We start from the raw sequence: 20124 nt of genomic DNA, 5'->3' as shown, positions 1-20124 counted from the left end.
TACGAATTGTCTGTTTGGACTCAGATAGAGGGGCTTGATACGAATTGTCTGTTTGGACTCAGATAGAGGGGCTTGATACTAACTGTCGGTTTGGGCTCAGATAGAGGGGCTTGATACTAACTGTCTGTTTGGGCTCAGATAGAGGGGCTTGATACTAATTGTCTGTTTGGGCTCAGATAGAGGGGCTTGATACTAATTGTCTGTTTGGGCTCAGATAGAGGGGCTTGATACTAACTGTCTGTTTGGGCTCAGATAGAGGGGCTTGATACTAATTGTCTGTTTGGGCTCAGATAGAGGGGCTTGATACTAACTGTCTGTTTGGGCTCAGATAGAGGGGCTTGATACTAACTGTCTGTTTGGGCTCAGATAGAGGGGCTTGATACTAACTGTCTGTTTGGGCTCAGATAGAGGGGCTTGATACTAACTGTCTGTTTGGGCTCAGATAGAGGGGCTTGATATTTATTGTCTGTTTGGGCTCAGATAGAGGGGCTTGATACTAATTGTCTGTTTGGGCTCAGATAGAGGGGCTTGATACTAACTGTCTGTTTGGGCTCAGATAGAGGGGCTTGATACTAACTGTCTGTTTGGGCTCAGATAGAGGGGCTTGATACTAATTGTCTGTTTGGGCTCAGATAGAGGGGCTTGATACTAACTGTCTGTTTGGGCTCAGATAGAGGGGCTTGATACTAACTGTCTGTTTGGGCTCAGATAGAGGGGCTTGATACTAACTGTCTGTTTGGGCTCAGATAGAAGGGCTTGATACTAACTGTCTGTTTGGGCTCAGATAGAGGGGCTTGATACTTATTGTCTGTTTGGGCTCAGATAGAGGGGCTTGATACTAACTGTCTGTTTGGGCTCAGATAGAGGGGCTTGATACTAATTGTCTGTTTGGGCTCAGATAGAGGGGCTTGATACTAACTGTCTGTTTGGGCTCAGATAGAGGGGCTTGATACTAACTGTCTGTTTGGACTCAGATAGAGGGGCTTGATACGAATTGTCTGTTTGGACTCAGATAGAGGGGCTTGATACTAACTGTCTGTTTGGACTCAGATAGAGGGGCTTGATACGAATTGTCTGTTTGGACTCAGATAGAGGGGCTTGATACGAATTGTCTGTTTGGACTCAGATATAGGGGCTTGATAGGAAATGTCTGTTTGGACTCCGATATAGGGGCTTGATAGGAAATGTCTGTTTGGACTCCGATATAGGGGCTTGATACGAATTGTCTGTTTGGACTCAGATATAGGGGCTTGATACGAATTGTCTGTTTGGACTCAGATATAGGGGCTTGATACGAATTGTCTGTTTGGACTCAGATAGAGGGGCTTGATACGAATTGTCTGTTTGGACTCAGATAGAGTATCACGCCCCACAAACAGTAGACTAGGGGGTAGCATTTCCTGCAGTTCTACACAGTTTGATATGACTTATTATGCCTCTCTTGTGAGGTATTTTGAGGGGTATATGAATGGTTATTTTAAAAGAGAGAGAGAGAGAAAGAGAGAGAGAGAGCAGACAGGGATTAAGGAGCCAGTGACTTAATATTATAAGAATACCCCTATGGTTAGAGCTTAACCACATAGTCCTCAAGTGTCGGTGTATACACACATCACACATCCGTAATGCAGGGAAAGGCAGGTCCAATGACTAAGTTATGTAAGTAAATAAAGAGACCGACGCAGTTCACACACCCAGCATAAAAATGTATATCATGTGTAAAAAGGACGCCTGGGTCGTTAAATATGCAGTCTATTTATTGAATACATATTTCATGCAGTGTTTGCAAACTAAGTTGTGATAACATCCCGTGGGTTATAGATCTAACACAGACTTCACGCCACTGTCCCAACACTGATTATTAATGTCTAGACTAAACTAGCTAAGGGTGTTTCAATTTGTTTATTATTATCAAAGATCGGGTTTCACTGATCTAAAAAGTTTTTCCTAAGCCTTCAATTTAGAAACGCGACCAAAAATAACCTACAGATAGAAACGCAACCAAAAATAACCTACAGATAGAAACGCGACCAAAAATAACCTACAGATAGAAACGCAACCAAAAATAACCTACAGATAGAAACGCGACCAAAAATAACCTACAGATAGAAACGCAACCAAAAATAACCTACAGATAGAAACGCGACCAAAAATAACCTACAGATAGAAACGCAACCAAAAATAACCTACAGATAGAAACGCGACCAAAAATAACCCACAGATAGAAACACAATCAAAAATAACCCACACATAGAAACACAACCAAAAATAACCCACAGAGAGAAACAACCAAAAATAATCTACAGAAAACAGTTACAAATGATGGAGAAAGCCTTATCTCACCAAAGGAGATTTTGAATGAGAAAGTAAAATATTTTAAACAAATGTTCTCGTCAAGTTCCTGATGAGTTTTGTGATATCCTTCTCCCAATAATCATGTTAAACAATCGGTGACACAAACAAAAACTTGTAAAAGCCTAATTACACAGGATGAACTATGGTTGGCATTTGATTCCTTTCAGACAGGGAAAACCCCTAGCCTTGATGGCATTCTAATAGAGACACAGTATAGCAAGCTTTTTATGAACTACTGAAAGATCCATTACAATCATGTTTTAATTACTCCTATATAAATGGCAAACTGTCAGACACACGGAAGAGAAACTGATCTCTCTCCTACTGAAGCAGGAACCAGGGGGGCAATACAAAGACACAGTCTTGTTAAAAAGAGGCGTAAAACAAGGTTGCCCTCTGTCACCATACTTCCATTGCCTTCAGAAAGTATTCACTCCCCTTGACTTTTTCCACATTTTGTTATGCTACAGCCTGAATTTAAAATGGTATAAATTGAGAGTTTGCGTCACTGGCCTACACGCAATACCCCATAATGTCAAAGTGAAATTATGTTTTTGGAATGTTTTACAAATTCATTCAAAATGAAAAGCTGAAAGGTCTTGAGTCAATTAGTATTCTACCCCTTTGTTATGTCAAGTCTAAATAGTTCAGGAGTAAAGATTTGCTTTACAAGTCACATAATAAGTTGCATAGACTCACTCTGTGTGCAATAGTCGTGTTTAACATCATTTTTGAATGACTACCTAATCTCTGTACCCAACACATACTATTATTTGTAAGGTCCCTCAGTCGGGCAGTGAATTTCAAACACAGATTCAACAACAAAGACCAGAGGTTTTCCAATGCCTCGCAAAAAAGGGCACTTATTGGTAGATGGGTAAAAAAAAAAAAAAAACAGACATTAAATATCCCTTTGAGCATGGTTTGGATGGTGTATCAATAAACTTAGTCACTAGAAAGATACAGGCGTCCATCCTAGCTCAGTTGCCAGAGAGGAAGAAAACCGCTCGGGGACTTTAAAACAGTTACAGTTTAATGGCTGTGATAGGAGAAAACTGAGGATGGATCAACAACATTGTAGTTACTCCACAATACAAACATGCATCCTGTTTGCAACAAGGCACTAAAGTATAACTGGAAAAAAAATGGCAAAGAAATGTACTTTATGTCCTGAATATAAAGCGTTATGTTTAGGGCAAATCCAACACAACACATCACTGAGTACAATATCTGTTGGTGGTGGCTGCATCATGTTATGTGTATGCTTGACATGGGAGTTTTTTTTTAGGATAAAAAGAAACGGAATAGAGCTAAGCACAGGCAAAATCCTAGAGGAAAATCTGGTTCAAGTTTCTTACCAAGACGACATTGAATGTTCCTGAGTGGCCTTTTACTTAAATCGGCTTGAAAAACTATAGCAAGACTTGCAAATGGCTGTCTAGAAATGATCAACAACCAACCTGACAGAGCTTGAATCATTTTTTAAAGAATAATGTGCAAATATTGTACAATCCAGGTGTGCAAAGCTCTTAGAGAATTACCCAGAAAGGCTCACAGCTGTAATCACTACCAAAGGTGATTCTAACATGTATTGACTCAGGGGTGTGAATAGTTATGTAAATAAGATATTTCTGTATTTCACTTTATCATTATGGTATATTGTTTGTAGATGGGGGAGAAGAAATATCTATTTAATCAATTTTGAATTCAGGCTGTAAACCAACAAAATGTGGAATAAGTCAAGGGGTATGAATACTTTCTGAAGGCACTGTATATGGCCTTGGCTTGACTGGAGGTGTTAGGTAGTGAATGCTGCCTGCCTGGGGTTGCGGAAACATAGACTTGGTGTACATGGGCCAACCCTTAGTTGTAACAACAACTTGCACTCTTAGAAAAAAGGGTTCCAAAAGGGTTCTTCGGCTGTCCCCATAGGGAAACCCTTTTTGGTTCCAGGTAGAACTCTTTCTGGTTCCAAGTATAACTATTTTGGGTTCCATGTAGAACCATCTGTGTAAAGGGTTCTACATGGAACTCAAAAGGGTTCTACCCTCATAAAATAATGGTTCTTGTGAGGAAAAAAGAGGAGGAGAAAGAGAGGAATAGAGGAAGAGCACTGAGCAGTATCACAGGGAATGTTAGAGACATCAATTACTCCAGTACAGTCATGTCTGAATCTGTATCACATTACAGCATCAGTAATGAGGAGAGAGAGAGACAGAGAAAGACAGAGAGAGAGAGAGACGAAGAGAGAGTGAGAGGGTGTCAGAAAGAGAGGAAAGCGAGAGAAGAAAAAGAGAGCGATGTGGATGACGATCAAGGCAATTAGCAGATCGTGCTTTTTAATACAGAAACTGTAGCTAGGCAACAGCTAGCAAAGCGCTAAAAGTGATCAAAGTAAACAACTAGACGCTGATTATTTAAGAAACCAATGACTGGATGTTTACTTGACTGTCTCAGGACTGTAATGGGAGCAGTTTTGATGTGGATTTACTGCTAAACATCTCTAAATCACAAGGAGAGTGGTCACACAGATTGCTGTCTCCTGGTTGGCGTTATTGTTAGCATAGCACTTGATGGCTCTCCTCAGTTGACTGATGGGCTGATCCCTTTGAACAGTACTTAACCTACACACACACACACACACACACACACACACACACACACACACACTCACTCACTTTTTCTCTCTCTCACATACACACTCCTGATGCCTGCTCCACTCCTCTCCCCAGGCCAGTGATCAGTGTTGTGCTGTGCTGTGCTGGCTAAATCATTGAGGGCCATCTGGTTGTCTTCTGAGAGTTCTCTGAGTGATCAGTGTGCTCCAGGGAGTCCTATCCCAGGCAGACCATATAGGCCTAATACTACAACCACACTGAGCTTATGCCCCAAATGACACCCTATTCCCTATATAGTGCACCATTTGGGACGCACTCTGAGAGATATGAGGAGATATAAGGAGACAGCACAAACCTTAACCGGTACATTGAGGGATGGCTAAACTCATTGGCTCCAACAGATCAGAGCTGCCAGCTATGCTTTACCGCCCACTGTCTCCCACCCTACCTCCACTTTTTGGCTTCTATCTGACTGTGACTTTCTCTCTCCTGTTTCTCTCTCTCTCTCACACACACACACACACACACACACACACACACACACACACACACACACACACACACACACACACACACACACACACACACACACACACACACACACACACACACACACACACAGAGAGAGAAGGGTGAGAAAGATGTGGAAAACAAAATGTGAGAGGTTATCTTCTCTCTCTCTCTCTCTCTCTCTCTCTCTCTCTCTACACATTCATCACCCCCCCAACACACCCCCTTCTCACATATAATCAGGTGTGTTGACATCCTGTTTATGATGAGTTCCCTTCTCCCCACACTTCATTACAGCTCTCAAATCAACTGAGTGCCTCCATTGAACATCTTCCATCTACACAGTACACAGAGCACACAGCAGAACTCCAAAACCATTACACCATGAAATATTTAAACAAGCAGCTCCCACAGGAGCCCTGTGATCAATGGATCAATATGAACACCCGGGCAGAAAGCAATACTCAATTAAGGAAGCTTTTTTTTCCATTTGATTGCTGCAGGAAAACATTCTCATGAATAGAGAAGGGACAAACACATACACACACACTTCCTCTCTCTTCACAGGAAGAGACCAGACACATCAAATAGAGGTTCAAGCCAGGGCATGTTTGTCCCTGCATGAGGCATTGTTAGTGGAATGACCAAATCTGTTCTGGCTTTTCAATGAAACTCTAATGAAAGAACAGGACATTTTGGCATGTCTCTTTACATTGGGCCATTCCCTTATGTTTCTTTTTCTCAGCTTGTCTGGAGATTACATTTTCGTCATTTAGCAGACGCTCTTACCCAGAGAGACATACATGAGTAATTATGGTTAAGTGCCTTGCTCAAAGGCACATTGACAGATTGTTCACCTAGTGGGCTCCAAAATTCAAACCAGCAACCTTTCGGTTACTGGCCCAATGCTCTAACCACTAGGCTACCTGCTGCCTCAGCTCTTGTTATGATTACTTTCTCGTTTCTGGTGCACAGTAAGGATGTCCTAATACATGGTTGATGATTCCCTGCGGCTAACAAAATGAAAAGTTGCTGGAATGAAAACTAACCTGAAACTCAAATGATCTGAGCTGATAATAGACTGTTTGAGAGCTACAGTATTTCCTGTGTGTCCATTTTTCAGTTATATAACCCCCTTTCTCTTCTCTTTCCCCTCCCTCCCTCCCTCCCTTTCTTTCCTCTTCCTCCCCTCCCTTCTCTCCCTCTCCCTCCCTCCTCCCTCCCTCCCTCCCTCCCTCCCTCCCTCCCTCCCTCCCTCCCTCCCTCCCTCCCCCCTCCCTCAGACAGTAACTTTGTCCTGGGTAACGCCCAGGTGCAGTCCCTCTACCCTATCGTCTACTGTTCTGATGGCTTCTGTGAGCTGACCGGCTACGCCCGCGCCGAGCTGATGCAGAAGAGCTGTGCATGTCATTTCCTGTACGGGCCGGAGACCAGCGACCAGCTGACGGCGAAGATCCAGGGGGTGTTGGACAACAGGGGCGAGTTTAAGACCGAGCTGGTCTTCTACAAGAAGGGAGGTGAGAGGCTACAGAGACTGGGTGCATCCAAAATATCATAGCTAGGGAATAGGGTGGCATTTCCCATGTGGCACAGCGGTCTAAGACACTGCATCTCAGTGCAAGAGGTGTCAATGCAGTACCTGGTTCAAATCCAGGCTGCAACACATCCGGCTGTGATTGGGAGTCCCCATAGGGCGGTGCACAATTGGCTCAGGTTTGGCTGGGGTAGGCCGTCATTGTAAATAAGAATTTGTTCTTAACTGACTTGCCTAGTTAAATAAATGTAAAATAAAAATAATAAAAAAGGTTGGTGAGAGTGAAGAGGTGAATGATGTGTGTGTGTTGGGAACAGGGGCTACATAGCTGCTACTTGGATAAATAAGCCAAAGACATGCACAGCCAAATGGAGGACAGTCTCAATGTTGTTTTGCGCTTTGTTGTCCCTGCATATTCATTAGCATTTTACAGCCCTCTGGGGTAGGAGAAGAGAGATGTAGTAAAGTTTAGTGAGGCCTGGGGCTGAAACCATTTAGAGATCATCAAACAGAAGTGTGTGTGTGTGTGTGTGTGTGTGTGTGTGTGTGTGTGTGTGTGTGTGTGTGTGTGTGTGTGTGTGTGTGTGTGTTTGTGTGTTTCCGTGAGTGTGAGTGTATGCTTGTGTCCTCACGACACAACCTGAGCCTCCAGAACGATTCAAGGGTTATTAAGCCCTGTCCCTCATCCTCTGGTTCGGGTCCATATTCACACAATGTTTTGGAACACCATGTAATCCAGCTAATGTCATCCAGCCATCCACCCACCTGAGACAGAGAGAACAGCGTTCACCATAACAGCCGTGTAATAGGACACTGTCAGTATGAATATTAGGCTGTTTCATCCTGATTATATCCCTTTATGTACAACCACAACATGTCCACCTGTTACATGACTTTGTCAGGGTTGTTTTTGATGCTCCAGTTGAATCACTGATAGGTGGAGTGGCAAAACAAGCAGGATAAATAATCCTGCATGCACATCAGGGCCCTCATTGATAACCGAAAAGTCTGCACACGCACAAACATATATTGAGATTTATAAGCTTTGGAGTGGCAGGTAACTTTGGGGTGGCAGGTAACTTTAGGGCGGCAGGTAGCCTAGTGGTTAGACCGTTGGGCCAGTAACCGAAAGGTTGCTAGATAAAATCCCCGAGCTGACGGGGGTTTGTTCTGTAGTTCTGCCCCTGAACAAGGAAGTTAACCCACTGTTCCTAGGCTGTCATTGTAAATAAGATTTTGTTTCTAACTGACCTGCCTAGTTAAAAAAAAAATAATAATGTTTCCCGTTATAAATCAGACCTGTCGTAAAACTCTTCACCCAAGAACAAACATTAAAACTCTTTAATTTGGAACTATTGGCATTAGGCCATGGCATGCAGAAGACTAATTGTTGTTCATTATTTAGTTTCATCAATAGATTGTTGGGTTTCTATGTCCTGCCTTGGTGTAGGCTCTGAGATTCCAGTGCATTCGTTAGGTATTCAGGCCCCTTCCCTTTTTCCACGTTATTACGTTACAGCCTTATTCTAAAATTCTAAAATGAATTAGCTCCGAGACAGGATTGTGTTGAGGCACAGATCTGGGGAAGGGTACCAATAAACTCTGCAGCATTGAAGGTCACCAAGAACACAGTCAGGGAGGTGACCAAGAACCAGATGGTCACTATAACAGAGCTCGGAGTTCCTCTTTGGAGATGGGAGAACCTTCCAGAAGGACAACCATCGTTGCAGCACTCTACCGATCAGGGCTTTATGGTAGAGTGGCCAGACGGAAGCCACTCCACAGTAAAAGGCACATGACAACCCACTTGGAGTTTTCCAAAAGGCACCTAAAGGACACTCAGAGCATGAGAAACAAGATTCTCTACGGTGAAGCATGGTAGTGGCAGCATAATGCTGTGGGGATGTTTTTCAGCAGAAGGGACTGGGAGACTAGTCAGGATCGAGGGAAAGATGAACGGAGCAAAGTACAGAGAGATCCTTGATGAAAACCTGCTCCAGAGCGCTCAGGACCTCAGGCTGGGGTGAAGGTTCACCTTCCAACAGGACAACGACCCTAAGTTCTAGTGGTGTTACGGACCGTAGTTGATCCGTGATCCCTACGGATCACCCCCCACAGTTCGGCACGCATGTGAACAGCGGATCAATTGCAAAGTTTAACCATCATAGTGTGAAATACAGTTTAACTGCCGCTGTTACTTTTTAAAGTAATAATTCCCTTAACCTTAATGCAGAGTTGCAGTGAAAAGATAAAGACAAGACAGATGCGTGCTGTGTTTTACTCTGAAGCCTGATGTGATGATTTAAAAAAAAAAAGCAGTTGTGTGTACTGTTCACGTGAATGGGTCATGTTGAATCCCAACCATGGCTAGCGGAGGAACTGAAGAACTGGAAAAGCCTCCCGCTTCATTTAAGTCTCATGTATGGGAGCATTTTGGCTTCCCTGTCAAATATGATGACGGAAGAAGGGTGGTGGACAACACCATTACGGTGTGTAGGCATTGTGCCACAAGAAAGCCGTATGATCATGGAAGCATGCACATTTATAGCGTCATCACCCTGGTGTGTCAGTGACGGGAGCCAACTCAGCCAAGAGACAACTTCTCACCGCGACATTTAAGCAGCCCTTTGCTGCAGAATTAGACTGGGCTGAAGCCATCACCAAATCTATTGGGATGTTTATTGCTGCAGACATGAGGCCATATTATGTTGTGGAAAACAAAGGGTTTCAATATATGGTGAAAGTGCTTGAGCCACGCTACGAAATCCCCTGGCGCACCCACTTCAGTAGGAAGATCGTGCCAGATCTTTATGAACAGGAAAATATCAAAATTGTCTACGAATTATCCAAGGCATCCTTGCCCTCACCACAGACGGGTGTACCTCCAAGGTAACCTCCAGGGCAACGGAAAGCTACGTGACTGTGACTGCTCACTACACCACAGAGGAGTGGACCTCCAGGGTAACAGAAAGCTACGTGACTGTGACTGCTCACTACACCACAGAGGAGTGGACCTCCAGGGTAACAGAAAGCTACGTGACTGTGACTGCTCACTACACCACAGAGGAGTGGACCTCCAGGGTAACAGAAAGCTACCTGACTGACTGTTCACTATACCACAGAGGATTGGACCTCCAGGGTTACAGAAAGCTACCTGACTGACTGTTCACTATACCACAGAGGAGTGGACCTCCAGGGTTACAGAAAGCTACCTGACTGACTGTTCACTATACCACAGAGGATTGGACCTCCAGGGTTACAGAAAGCTACCTGACTGACTGTTCACTATACCACAGAGGAGTGGACCTCCAGGGTAACAGAAAGCTACGTGACTGTGACTGCTCACTACACCACAGAGGAGTGGACCTCCAGGATTACAGAAAGCTACGTGACTGTGACTGTTCACTATACCACAGAGGAGTGGACCTCCAGGGTTACAGAAAGCTACCTGACTGACTGTTCACTATACCACAGAGGAGTGGACCTCCAGGGTTACAGAAAGCTACCTGACTGACTGTTCACTATACCACAGAGGAGTGGACCTCCAGGATTACAGAAAGCTACGTGACTGTGACTGTTCACTATACCACAGAGGAGTGGACCTCCAGGGTTACAGAAAGCTACCTGACTGACTGTTCACTATACCACAGAGGAGTGGACCTCCAGGGTTACAGAAAGCTACCTGACTGACTGTTCACTATACCACAGAGGATTGGACCTCCAGGGTTACAGAAAGCTTCCTGACTGACTGTTCACTATACCACAGAGGAGTGGACCTCCAGGATTACAGAAAGCTACCTGACTGACTGTTCACTATACCACAGAGGATTGGACCTCCAGGGTTACAGAAAGCTACCTGACTGACTGTTCACTACACCACAGAGGAGTGGGAGATGCGAAGTACGGTGCTACAGACACGCCCCCTCTATGAGAGTCACACAGACACAAATCTGGCGCAGGTACTGCTAGGAGCAGCTGGGAGCAGCTGGGAGCAGCTGGGAGCAGCTAGGGGCAGCTGGGAGCAGCTGGGAGCAGCTAGGAGCAGCTGGGAGCAGCTAGGAGCAGCTAGGAGCAGTAGCAGAGTGGAAGCTAGAGGCCCAATAGCAATATCCCAACCACCACAGATAATGCCAAGAACCAAGTAAATGCAGTGATAGAGGCTGGACTGGGGCTGCAGATAGCTTGCTTTGCACATGTGATCAATTTAGCATCCCAAAGGGGAATCTCAGTGAACCAGATGGAACGCCTCCTTGGGAGGATCAGGAAGGTGGTTTCCTTTTTCCACAGAAGCACAACAGCTGCTCATGTGCTTAAGACCAAGCAAGAAATGTTACAGCTACCGACCCACAAGCTCATACACCATGTCACAACAAGATGGAACTCCACTTATGACATGTTGCAGCGCTATCTTGAGCAGCAGGCAGCTGTATACTCTGCACTGACAGACAAGACCCTGAAAAAAATAAAGACATTGTCACCTTGTCTGATGATGACGTGAAAGTGGCAGAGGAGGTCCTCCAGGTGCTCAAACCCCTCAAAACGGTTACAACCCTACTGAGCACTGAAACTGCACTGTCTGTGTCCATGATCCTACCTCTGAAAACAAGGATTCTACAATCCATGGCCCCAAGTGAGGAAGACAGCACCATCACTGGAGATGTGAAGGCTGCCATTAGAGAGGACCTGAACCCCAGATACCCCCCCTAATGTACAGGACTACCTTCATAGTTCTACTGCACTGGATCCAAGGTTCAAGTCCCTGTCTGTTCAAGTCCCTGTCTTACCTAGACCCTGCCCTATGGCGGAGGACATACAGTGATCTCACCACTGAGATTGTGGCCACTGAAGAGGTAAAAAAATAAATAAGACTGAATTACTTAAATAATAAATATAGTGCAGTCTAATCTTAGTCTATGCTATTGCTATTAGAATCATACATTTTTTATTTTGAATAATAATGGCTTTTATTAAATGTTATTGCCACAATTATAGTTCTATGAAATGTGAAATCAAATAATGAGTTAGTTTAATAGATCAAGTCATTTTTTCTGCAGGGTCAAGCCACTGAACCAACAGGACCAGACTCAGAGGCATTTCCTCCACTAAATCATTTGGCCATGAAGGAGCTTTTCGGGGAGATCTTTGTGAGCAAGGACACAGGCAAGATGTTTGCCAACACCATCGAAGAGGAGGTGGCATCCTACAAGGCAGCAAGCAGCATTCCGGTGGATGGTGATCCACTGGCATGGTGGAAAAGCAATGAGTGTAAATGCCCTCACATTGCCATGATGGCAAGATGCTACCTGGCTGTACCTGGCACTTCATTACCTAGTGAGAGGGTGTTCTCCACGGCAGGGGACATAGTGACTGTAAAGAGGTCTACCCTCTCCCCAGACAATGTAGACATCCTCATCTTTTAGAAAAATAATGTGAAGTTATAAGCTCAGGTCTGCTTTGCTTTCTTTCTTTTTTAACTTTGTTTTGATGATGTGGACACAGGCTATTTTTTCATTCACTATTGTTCAAAGGAAAAAGGTATCATGCCTCAAATTGCACTTTAATTTAACAATTGAGTATTGAATATTTATTTTTCTCTGAATGTCCTTGAGTGGCCCAGCCAGAGCCCGGACTTGAACTCGATCAACATCTCTGGAGAGACCTGAAAATAGCTGTGCAGCAACATTCCCCATCCAACCTGACAGAGTTTGAGAGGATCTGCAGAGAAGAATGGGAAAAACTCGCCAAATACAGGTGTGCCAAGCTTGAAGAAGACTCAAGGCTGTAATCGCTGCCAAAGGTCCTTCAACAAAGTACTGAATAAAGGGTCTGAATACTTATGTAAATGTTATATTAAAAAAAAAAATTTTTACTTTCACCCCTGGTCACAATAACCCATACAGTATGGCAAAGGGGGATTGTTAGGTTCTGAACAAACAGAGTAAAAACTCAAATGGATTACTAGGAAAAGCTCAAACCAAGTATATTCACCCTCTGGGTTAAACAGCTGCTAAGATAAAGACATGTTTACACAAGTGCATATATTTATACCCTCCTACTAGGCGGAGTCAACTCCTTGCACGTCTAGACAGCCAATACATCGCTGTTGCTAGTCAGGAACTTAATTGGTTCCTCTCACTGGTGTTGTAATGGCCCCGCCTCCTGCTAGAACCTTTGTGTGCATGTACGTATATCTGTGTGACAGGACGGTCCCTTGTCACTTCATCTGACCTGACAGCGGTCCGAATTCCTCACTCCTCCCTAATCCTTGGCTGTCCTACTTTATCAGTGACTGAGACCAGACTGTTGCCCTTCGCCTCCCTCCTTAGGAGCCATGAGATTGATCAATACCATGATTTGACAGAATGTAAACTGTCTGCCCTCCCACTTCCTCACTTAGTAACTTTCCATACACCTAGTTCTTATCTACCCTTCGTTGACCCCAACATATTTAATCCTTATATGTGTAAAGTAATCAATAAGTTCTAGTATAATAACATGAATAAGTATATTTCAAGCTAGAATCCAACAGAATGTATCTTAATACAGTATGGATGACATCAGTTGAATGGATGACATCAGTTGAATGGATGACATCAGTTGAATACACACTAGCAAACTATTATCTCTTCTAGATGTAACAGTGTAAGTTCCGTCCCTCTCTTCGCCCCAACCTGGGCTCGAACCAGGGACCCTTGCACACATCAACAACTGACACCCCACGAAGCATCGTTACCCATCGCGCCACAAAAGCCGCGGCCCTTGCAACGCAAGGGGAAACCCTACTTCAAGTCTCAGAGCGAGTGACGTCACTGATTGAAATGCTATTAGTGCGCACCACCGCTAACTAACTAGCCATTTCACATCGGTTACACTCACCCCCCTTTGACCTCCTCCTTTTCCGCAGCAACCAATGATCCGGATCACGGCACCAATGTAACAGTGTAGGTTCCGTCCCTCTCTTCGCCCCAACCCGGGCTCGAAATCCAGGGACCCTTGCACACATCAACAACTGACACCCCACGAAGCATCGTTACCCATCGCGCCACAAAAGCCGCGGCCCTTGCAACGCAAGGGGAAACCCTACTTCAAGTCTCAGAGCGAGTGACATCACCGATTGAAATGCTATTAGTGCGCACCACTGCTAACTAACTAGCCATTTCACATCGGTTACATAGATCAATCAAGATTAAATCTGTAAATTCGTTTTTTTTAGCTTATGTGTTATCATACAGCCAGCTAGGGCCAAACTCATTTCACTTTCTGAATGACACTTTTGGAACTACGATTCCTAAGATGAAAAAGCTTTTATTCACTAATAAAGACATCCTGCATTTGTCTCTCTCGCTCCATTGGATAATAACAATGTCTAACAGGGAAGCTGTAGGCTTTGACTCAGGGGGCAGAATGTGAAGCTAGACATGCATAACCACACAGCATTTAAATGAGTTTGCAAAATAACACACAAACACACACACACACACACACACACGCTTGTTTTGAACTAAGACTTGGCTTACCACTTGCATACACAGAGTGCCCATCCAGAGACACAAACAAAATAAAGTGAGGTAGTGAGATGTTGTTTTCTGTGTTTTGCTGTTATTCAAACATACCGGGCTAGAGCAGCCAGTAGCTTTTCCAGTCTCTACAGGAGATGAAAGGAGCTTTTCCTATATCTTAAAAAAAAATGTTTTTATATCTACAGACAACTGGAGAGGATTTAGTTGTGGTAATGGACTGTGTAGTAGGATGTGTGTTTGTGTGTGTGTGTGTGTGTGTGTGTGTGTGTGTGTGTGTGTGTGTGTGTGTGTGTGTGTGTGACGGTGTGTACTCACATACCAGCTAGCACATTTGGTTCCTTGGAATTTATAGGAATGTACATTTTTGGTTTTCCATTAGTTCTGGGAACGAAGCCATACGTTTCCTGACTGGTAAAACGGAATGTATTTGAAACATTCTGAGAATAGAAGTGAACATTTAGCCTATTCTGGGAACATATATTTTTAGGTTGCAGGGAAGTTCTGAGAATGTTTTGCTATGGTTCCCTGAAAGTTTTCCTGTTTTATTAATGTTCTGAGAACGGAAATTATAGGTTATTAATGGAAAGTAATTAAATAACGTTGCTAGCTTAGTTGAACTGTTTTGAACTTCAAGCACAGATAAAAATTGATTTGCATAGACATTAAGTGTGCAAACATGTTTTTGTACTTATTGTGGCACAGCATAAGTGAGATTCAAACCTATGATCTTATGTTCTCTATCTATCGAAGTAGTTCACTCCGCCACCAGGATGGAGCTAACATCCCATGTTTTTAACAGATACAAAGCTGTTCATTTTAGTCTATTCAAACAGACCCCATTTCAAAGGAAACAAGCATTCATTAAGATCAGGTGTTGCCATTTAGTGGGCACGGCCAACACACCTGAACACACTTAACAAGATAGAGGATAGAGAGAGTTTTCTCTGAATGTTTTCTGATGGTTTTCATGGAATGTTTTCATGGACAGTTTTCTTAATGTTCTCGCAACAATTTGAGAACAAGCCTTTAAATAGATCAATGAGGAAACCTGTAGGAAATGTAACAGTATGCTGAAGTACTGAAATTCCCACAGAAGAATGTTGTTTCTTAACCTTCTCTGAACTAATTTAGAACATTCCCAATGTCAAACCAGTTGGAGAATGTTCCTAGAACATTATGGATATTGGAATGAAATGTAACCACATTTCAACTTTAAAAACAATTATGTTCAAGTAATTAAATACCAATAAAAAAAAAATATATATATATGGTCAAGTTCCTTAAAAATGCTGAGAATGTTCCAAAGCCAAGCAACTATCCTGCACCATTCCCAGAAAGTTGTGGGAAGGTGGTATGCAAAATAACTTTAGGATAACCATGCTCTAAGAAACATACAGTATGGTTCTCAGAATGTGATGTGCTAGCTGGGATGTGTACATCTTTATCAGGGTCATCTCCATCTCTTTTTGTACCAATCCGCCACTACAAATATCCACCTGATTCACAGGGTTTTTCTACCAGTATGTGAGCAGTAGTCTACGTTCAGAACCACTGTGACTCCAGTGAGTGATATCCACCTCTATCTGTGTTCCAGGTTCCCAGTTTTGGTGTCTGCTGGACATCGTGCCCATTAAGAATGAGAAGGGAGAGGTGGTGCTGTTTCTGGTGTCTCACAAGGACATCACTGACAACAAGAAGGACCAGGACCCAGAGCAAGGCCCCGAGACTGGTGAGTTACCCTGGGTTAGACCCGGACCCAGAGCAAGGCACCAAGACTGGTGAGTTACCCTGAGTTAGAATCTGACTTAACTTGGCTTAGAGTCTGATTTATCATGGGTTAACCTGATTTGAGTAGGTCTTAACTTAGGTGAACTTGGGAGGGAGTAGAGAGAGACAGAGACCGAAACAGAAATAGAGAGAGAGAACGAGACTGGGAGAGAAGATGGAAAGAAATGAGTATTTTTTATTTTATACCGTTAAATATGGTTTTACAGCTGTTCTCTATCATATTTATACTTCAGAGAAAGGCTACCTTGATGATTGCTAACTACTGCACAATTTAGATACTTGCCCCCCAATCCCCCCCTTCACCAAAACACGTGTACATATTGGACTATAAATTGTGCCTTCCTGTATTATACTGATGCTAAAATGTTTATTCTATTCTACTGAGCCATTTACTTTGTGTTTATATTCTTATCTTTGATTATTTGTTATTGTTGTTGCATTGTTGGATGGTGTATATCATGTTTATCCCGTACATACGGCTAATAAAACTTGAAACTACCTGATCTTCACCCAAACTCTGACATTCTCCCTCTCTGCCACTCTCTGTGATTGTTCTAATGCATTTCTCATTTGGCTACAGAGGACTCAGCTTAATTCAGCTGCATTCAGCTTCACTTGACACTGATTCAGTTTTGTTCCAGACACCACACAGGGTTACTACATGTTCTACTAAATCCAAACAACTTACAGAGTGAAATAATGGGAGAAATATAGAGTAGATGAATAGGGATGGATGGATGGATGGATGGATGGATGGAGGGATGGAGGGAGGGAGGGAGGGAGGGGTGTTCATGTTTTCTGTTCTGTCATTTATCACAAGGACGTAATGACTGTAACCTTTAACGAGCCTCATCAGCACACAGGTGTTACACTGTTATAGATTAGGGAGGAAGGGAGGGATGGATGGATGGAGAGAGAAAAGTGAGAGAGAGAGACTTTTTTGACTTTTTGTCTTTCTTTAATGATACATCCTCATTTCATTAAAACCATTCAAATTCCACCCCTCCTCCCCCAGCAGCCGCAGGTCCCTGCAGTCGCTTCTGCAGGGTGGCCGATTGAACCGATCTCAAAAGGATTGCTGGATTGTGGAAGATAAGCTCCTCCCACACCCATAGCACAGGCTCCACAACCCTTCTCGTGTGGCCCTTAACAGCTGCCCCACAGAGTAAAAATCAGAGAGAACTCTATACTCAGCCTCATGAGAAACAGCTGCCGGTCCAACCCTAATCCACCAGCACTCCTCAGCAGCGCGCATGCTGGTTCCCTCCAGCCGACATCACTATGGTACAGCAGTCTCTGCACTGCCTTTAGTCGGAATGCAGCCACCCTGTTCTCCAGTTCCACCAGGCCCTGTCCTCCTTCGTGGACAGACATATACAACACTATGCCACAGGGAGGATGCCGCCAGGTTGTTGATTATCAGCACCCTACTTCTATATGACACTTGGGACAGGAGCCACCTCCAATTGACCAGTCTTGACACCTCTGCCTGTGACAGCCCCTCACAGTTCTTCCTGACCCACCTCTCTGAGCCCAGGTACACCCCCAAAATGTTAAGCCCTTCACAACCCCACTGCAAACCCCCCGGAAGCAGAGGGGGGGCCCTATCCCTCCATGCCCCACATAACAGAGCTTTTCTCTTGCCCCAGTTCACCTTAGCTGACGAAGCTCCCTCGTACACCTTCAGACTAGTATCTAGTGCCTGCATATCCTGCCCATCCCTGGCCATCACAGAAACGTCATCTGCATACACCGACTCTGCTATGCCTGCCAACAAACCCATGCCTGTCCAGGACACTCCCTGCAGTCTCCTGCGTAGGAGGCCTAAAAAAAGGCTCAATGGCTATTGTATAAAACTGCCCCGATAGAGGGTATCCTTGTCTAATGCTCCGCCTCATCCAGACTGGCCTACTGAGCCCCCCTCCCACCTTGACCATACATGATGCCCCAGCATACAACATCTTCACACAGGTCAAAAACCTTTCCCCAAACCCAAACACAGACATCACATTAAACAGATACTCATGGTCCACTCTATCAAATGCCTTCTCTTGGTCTAAAGAGACCAGTCCAAAGTTCACATTAGAAACTCTCGACAAGTCCAACATGTCCCTGACTAAGAACAAGTTGTCCATGATTGAGCATCCCAGTACACAATATGTCTGGTCCTTGTGCACTATAGAGTCCAGATGGGACTTCAGTCTGTTAGCGAGGACCTTGGCAAATATCTTGTAATCCGCACAGAGCAATGCCACTGGCCTCCAGTTCTTAAGTTCACACAAGCCCCTTTTTTGGACAGGAGAGTCAGAGCTGTCCGACGGCAGCTCATTGGCAACTCTCCTACCCAAACGCACTCACGCAACACGCAAAAGAATTCCAGTTCAATTATTCCCCAGAATTCTTTTGAAAACTCCACTGGGAGTCTATCGACCCACGGTGCATGGCCGGGGGACATCTGGGTTACGGCCTCTGCCAGTTTATGGGACAACAGGGGAATGTCCATTTCATCCCTCTGTGCCAGAGAGAGCTTAGGGAGTTCTGCAAACAAAACCTGAACATACATAGCATCACACAGTTCTGCCCTATACAACTCAGTCCCTACGTAATTCATCTAAATTAGCCTGGAGGCCTACATTGTCTTGCCCCACGATCTCTACCTCCACTTCACTGATACTACGCTTGAGTTCCCCCAATACTCTCCTAGCCTCTGAGGGTGAGAGCTATTTACTATTGACAGAAAAGCCACATTTGGACTTTTCCCACATCCCACCATTTATTCATACAGTACTCTCTTCGCTGCCTCCACCTTTCCCCCAAAATCTAGAAACCTGAGGATCAAATTGTATTTATCACACACATATGGTTAGCAGATGTTAATGCGAGTGTAGCAAAATGCTTGTGCTTCTAGTTCTGACAGTGCAGTAATATCTAACAAGTAATCAAATAATTCCCCAACAACTACCTAATACACACACATCTAAAGGGGTGAATGAGGATATGTACATGTAAGTATATGGATGAGCGATGGCCGAGCGACATAGGCAAGGTGCAATATATGGTATAAAATACAGTATATACATGTGATATGAGTAATGTAAGATATGTAAACATTATTAACTTCTATGGGCTACGTGGGACGCTAGCGTCCCACCTGCGGGACACAGCCAGTGAAATATCAGGGCGGAAAATTCAAAACAACAAAATGTCATAATTCAACTTTCTCAAACATACAACTATTTTACATCATTTTAAAGATACACTTCTCCTTGATGTAACCACATTGTCCGATTTCAAAAAGGCTTTACAGCGAAAGCAAAACATTAGAATATGTTAGGAGAGTACATAGACAAAAATAATCACACAGCCATTTTCCAAGCAAGGACATGTGTCAATAAAACCCAAAACACAGCTAAATGAAGCAATAACCTTTGACGATCTTCAGCCGATGACACTCCTAGGACATCATGTTACACAATACATGTATGTTTTGTTCGATAAAGTTCATATTTATATCCAAAAACAGCATTTTACATTGGCGCGTGATGTTCAGAAAATGTATTCCCACCAAAACCCCGGTGAATGTGCACATCAATTTACAAAAATACTCATCATAAACGTTGACAAAATATATAACAATTATTTTAAGAATTATAGATAGACTACCCCTGGATGCAGCCGCTGTGTCAGATTTTAAAATAGCTTTATGGAGAAAGCACATTTTTCAATATTCTGAGTACATAGCTCACCATCACAGCAAGCTATACCGACACCCGCCAAGTTCGGGGTCACCTAAACTCAGAAT

The 20124-nt window shown here is 43.8% G+C and overlaps 1 protein-coding gene across 2 annotated transcripts in view; it reads left to right on the top strand.

Moving 5' to 3' along the window:
• LOC106562645 (potassium voltage-gated channel subfamily H member 3) overlaps positions 1-20124 on the top strand; it is a 272432-nt gene that overhangs the window by 100919 nt on the left and 151389 nt on the right. Inside the window, exons 2-3 of one of the 2 annotated variants that reach the window (XM_045704813.1) lie at positions 6764-6997; positions 16129-16263. In XM_045704813.1, the coding sequence (XP_045560769.1) occupies positions 6764-6997; positions 16129-16263 (369 nt within the window). Of the gene's footprint in view, positions 1-6763; positions 6998-16128; positions 16313-20124 lie in introns of those variants that run through there. The other variant, XM_045704814.1, reaches the window with a different exon arrangement.

Source organism: Salmo salar, chromosome ssa21 (assembly GCF_905237065.1).
Source record: "Salmo salar chromosome ssa21, Ssal_v3.1, whole genome shotgun sequence".
In the NCBI taxonomy this organism is placed as follows: Eukaryota; Metazoa; Chordata; class Actinopteri; order Salmoniformes; family Salmonidae; genus Salmo; species Salmo salar.
Note: the sequence above shows the minus strand (reverse complement) of the source record. Positions and strands in the feature narration are given on the sequence as shown.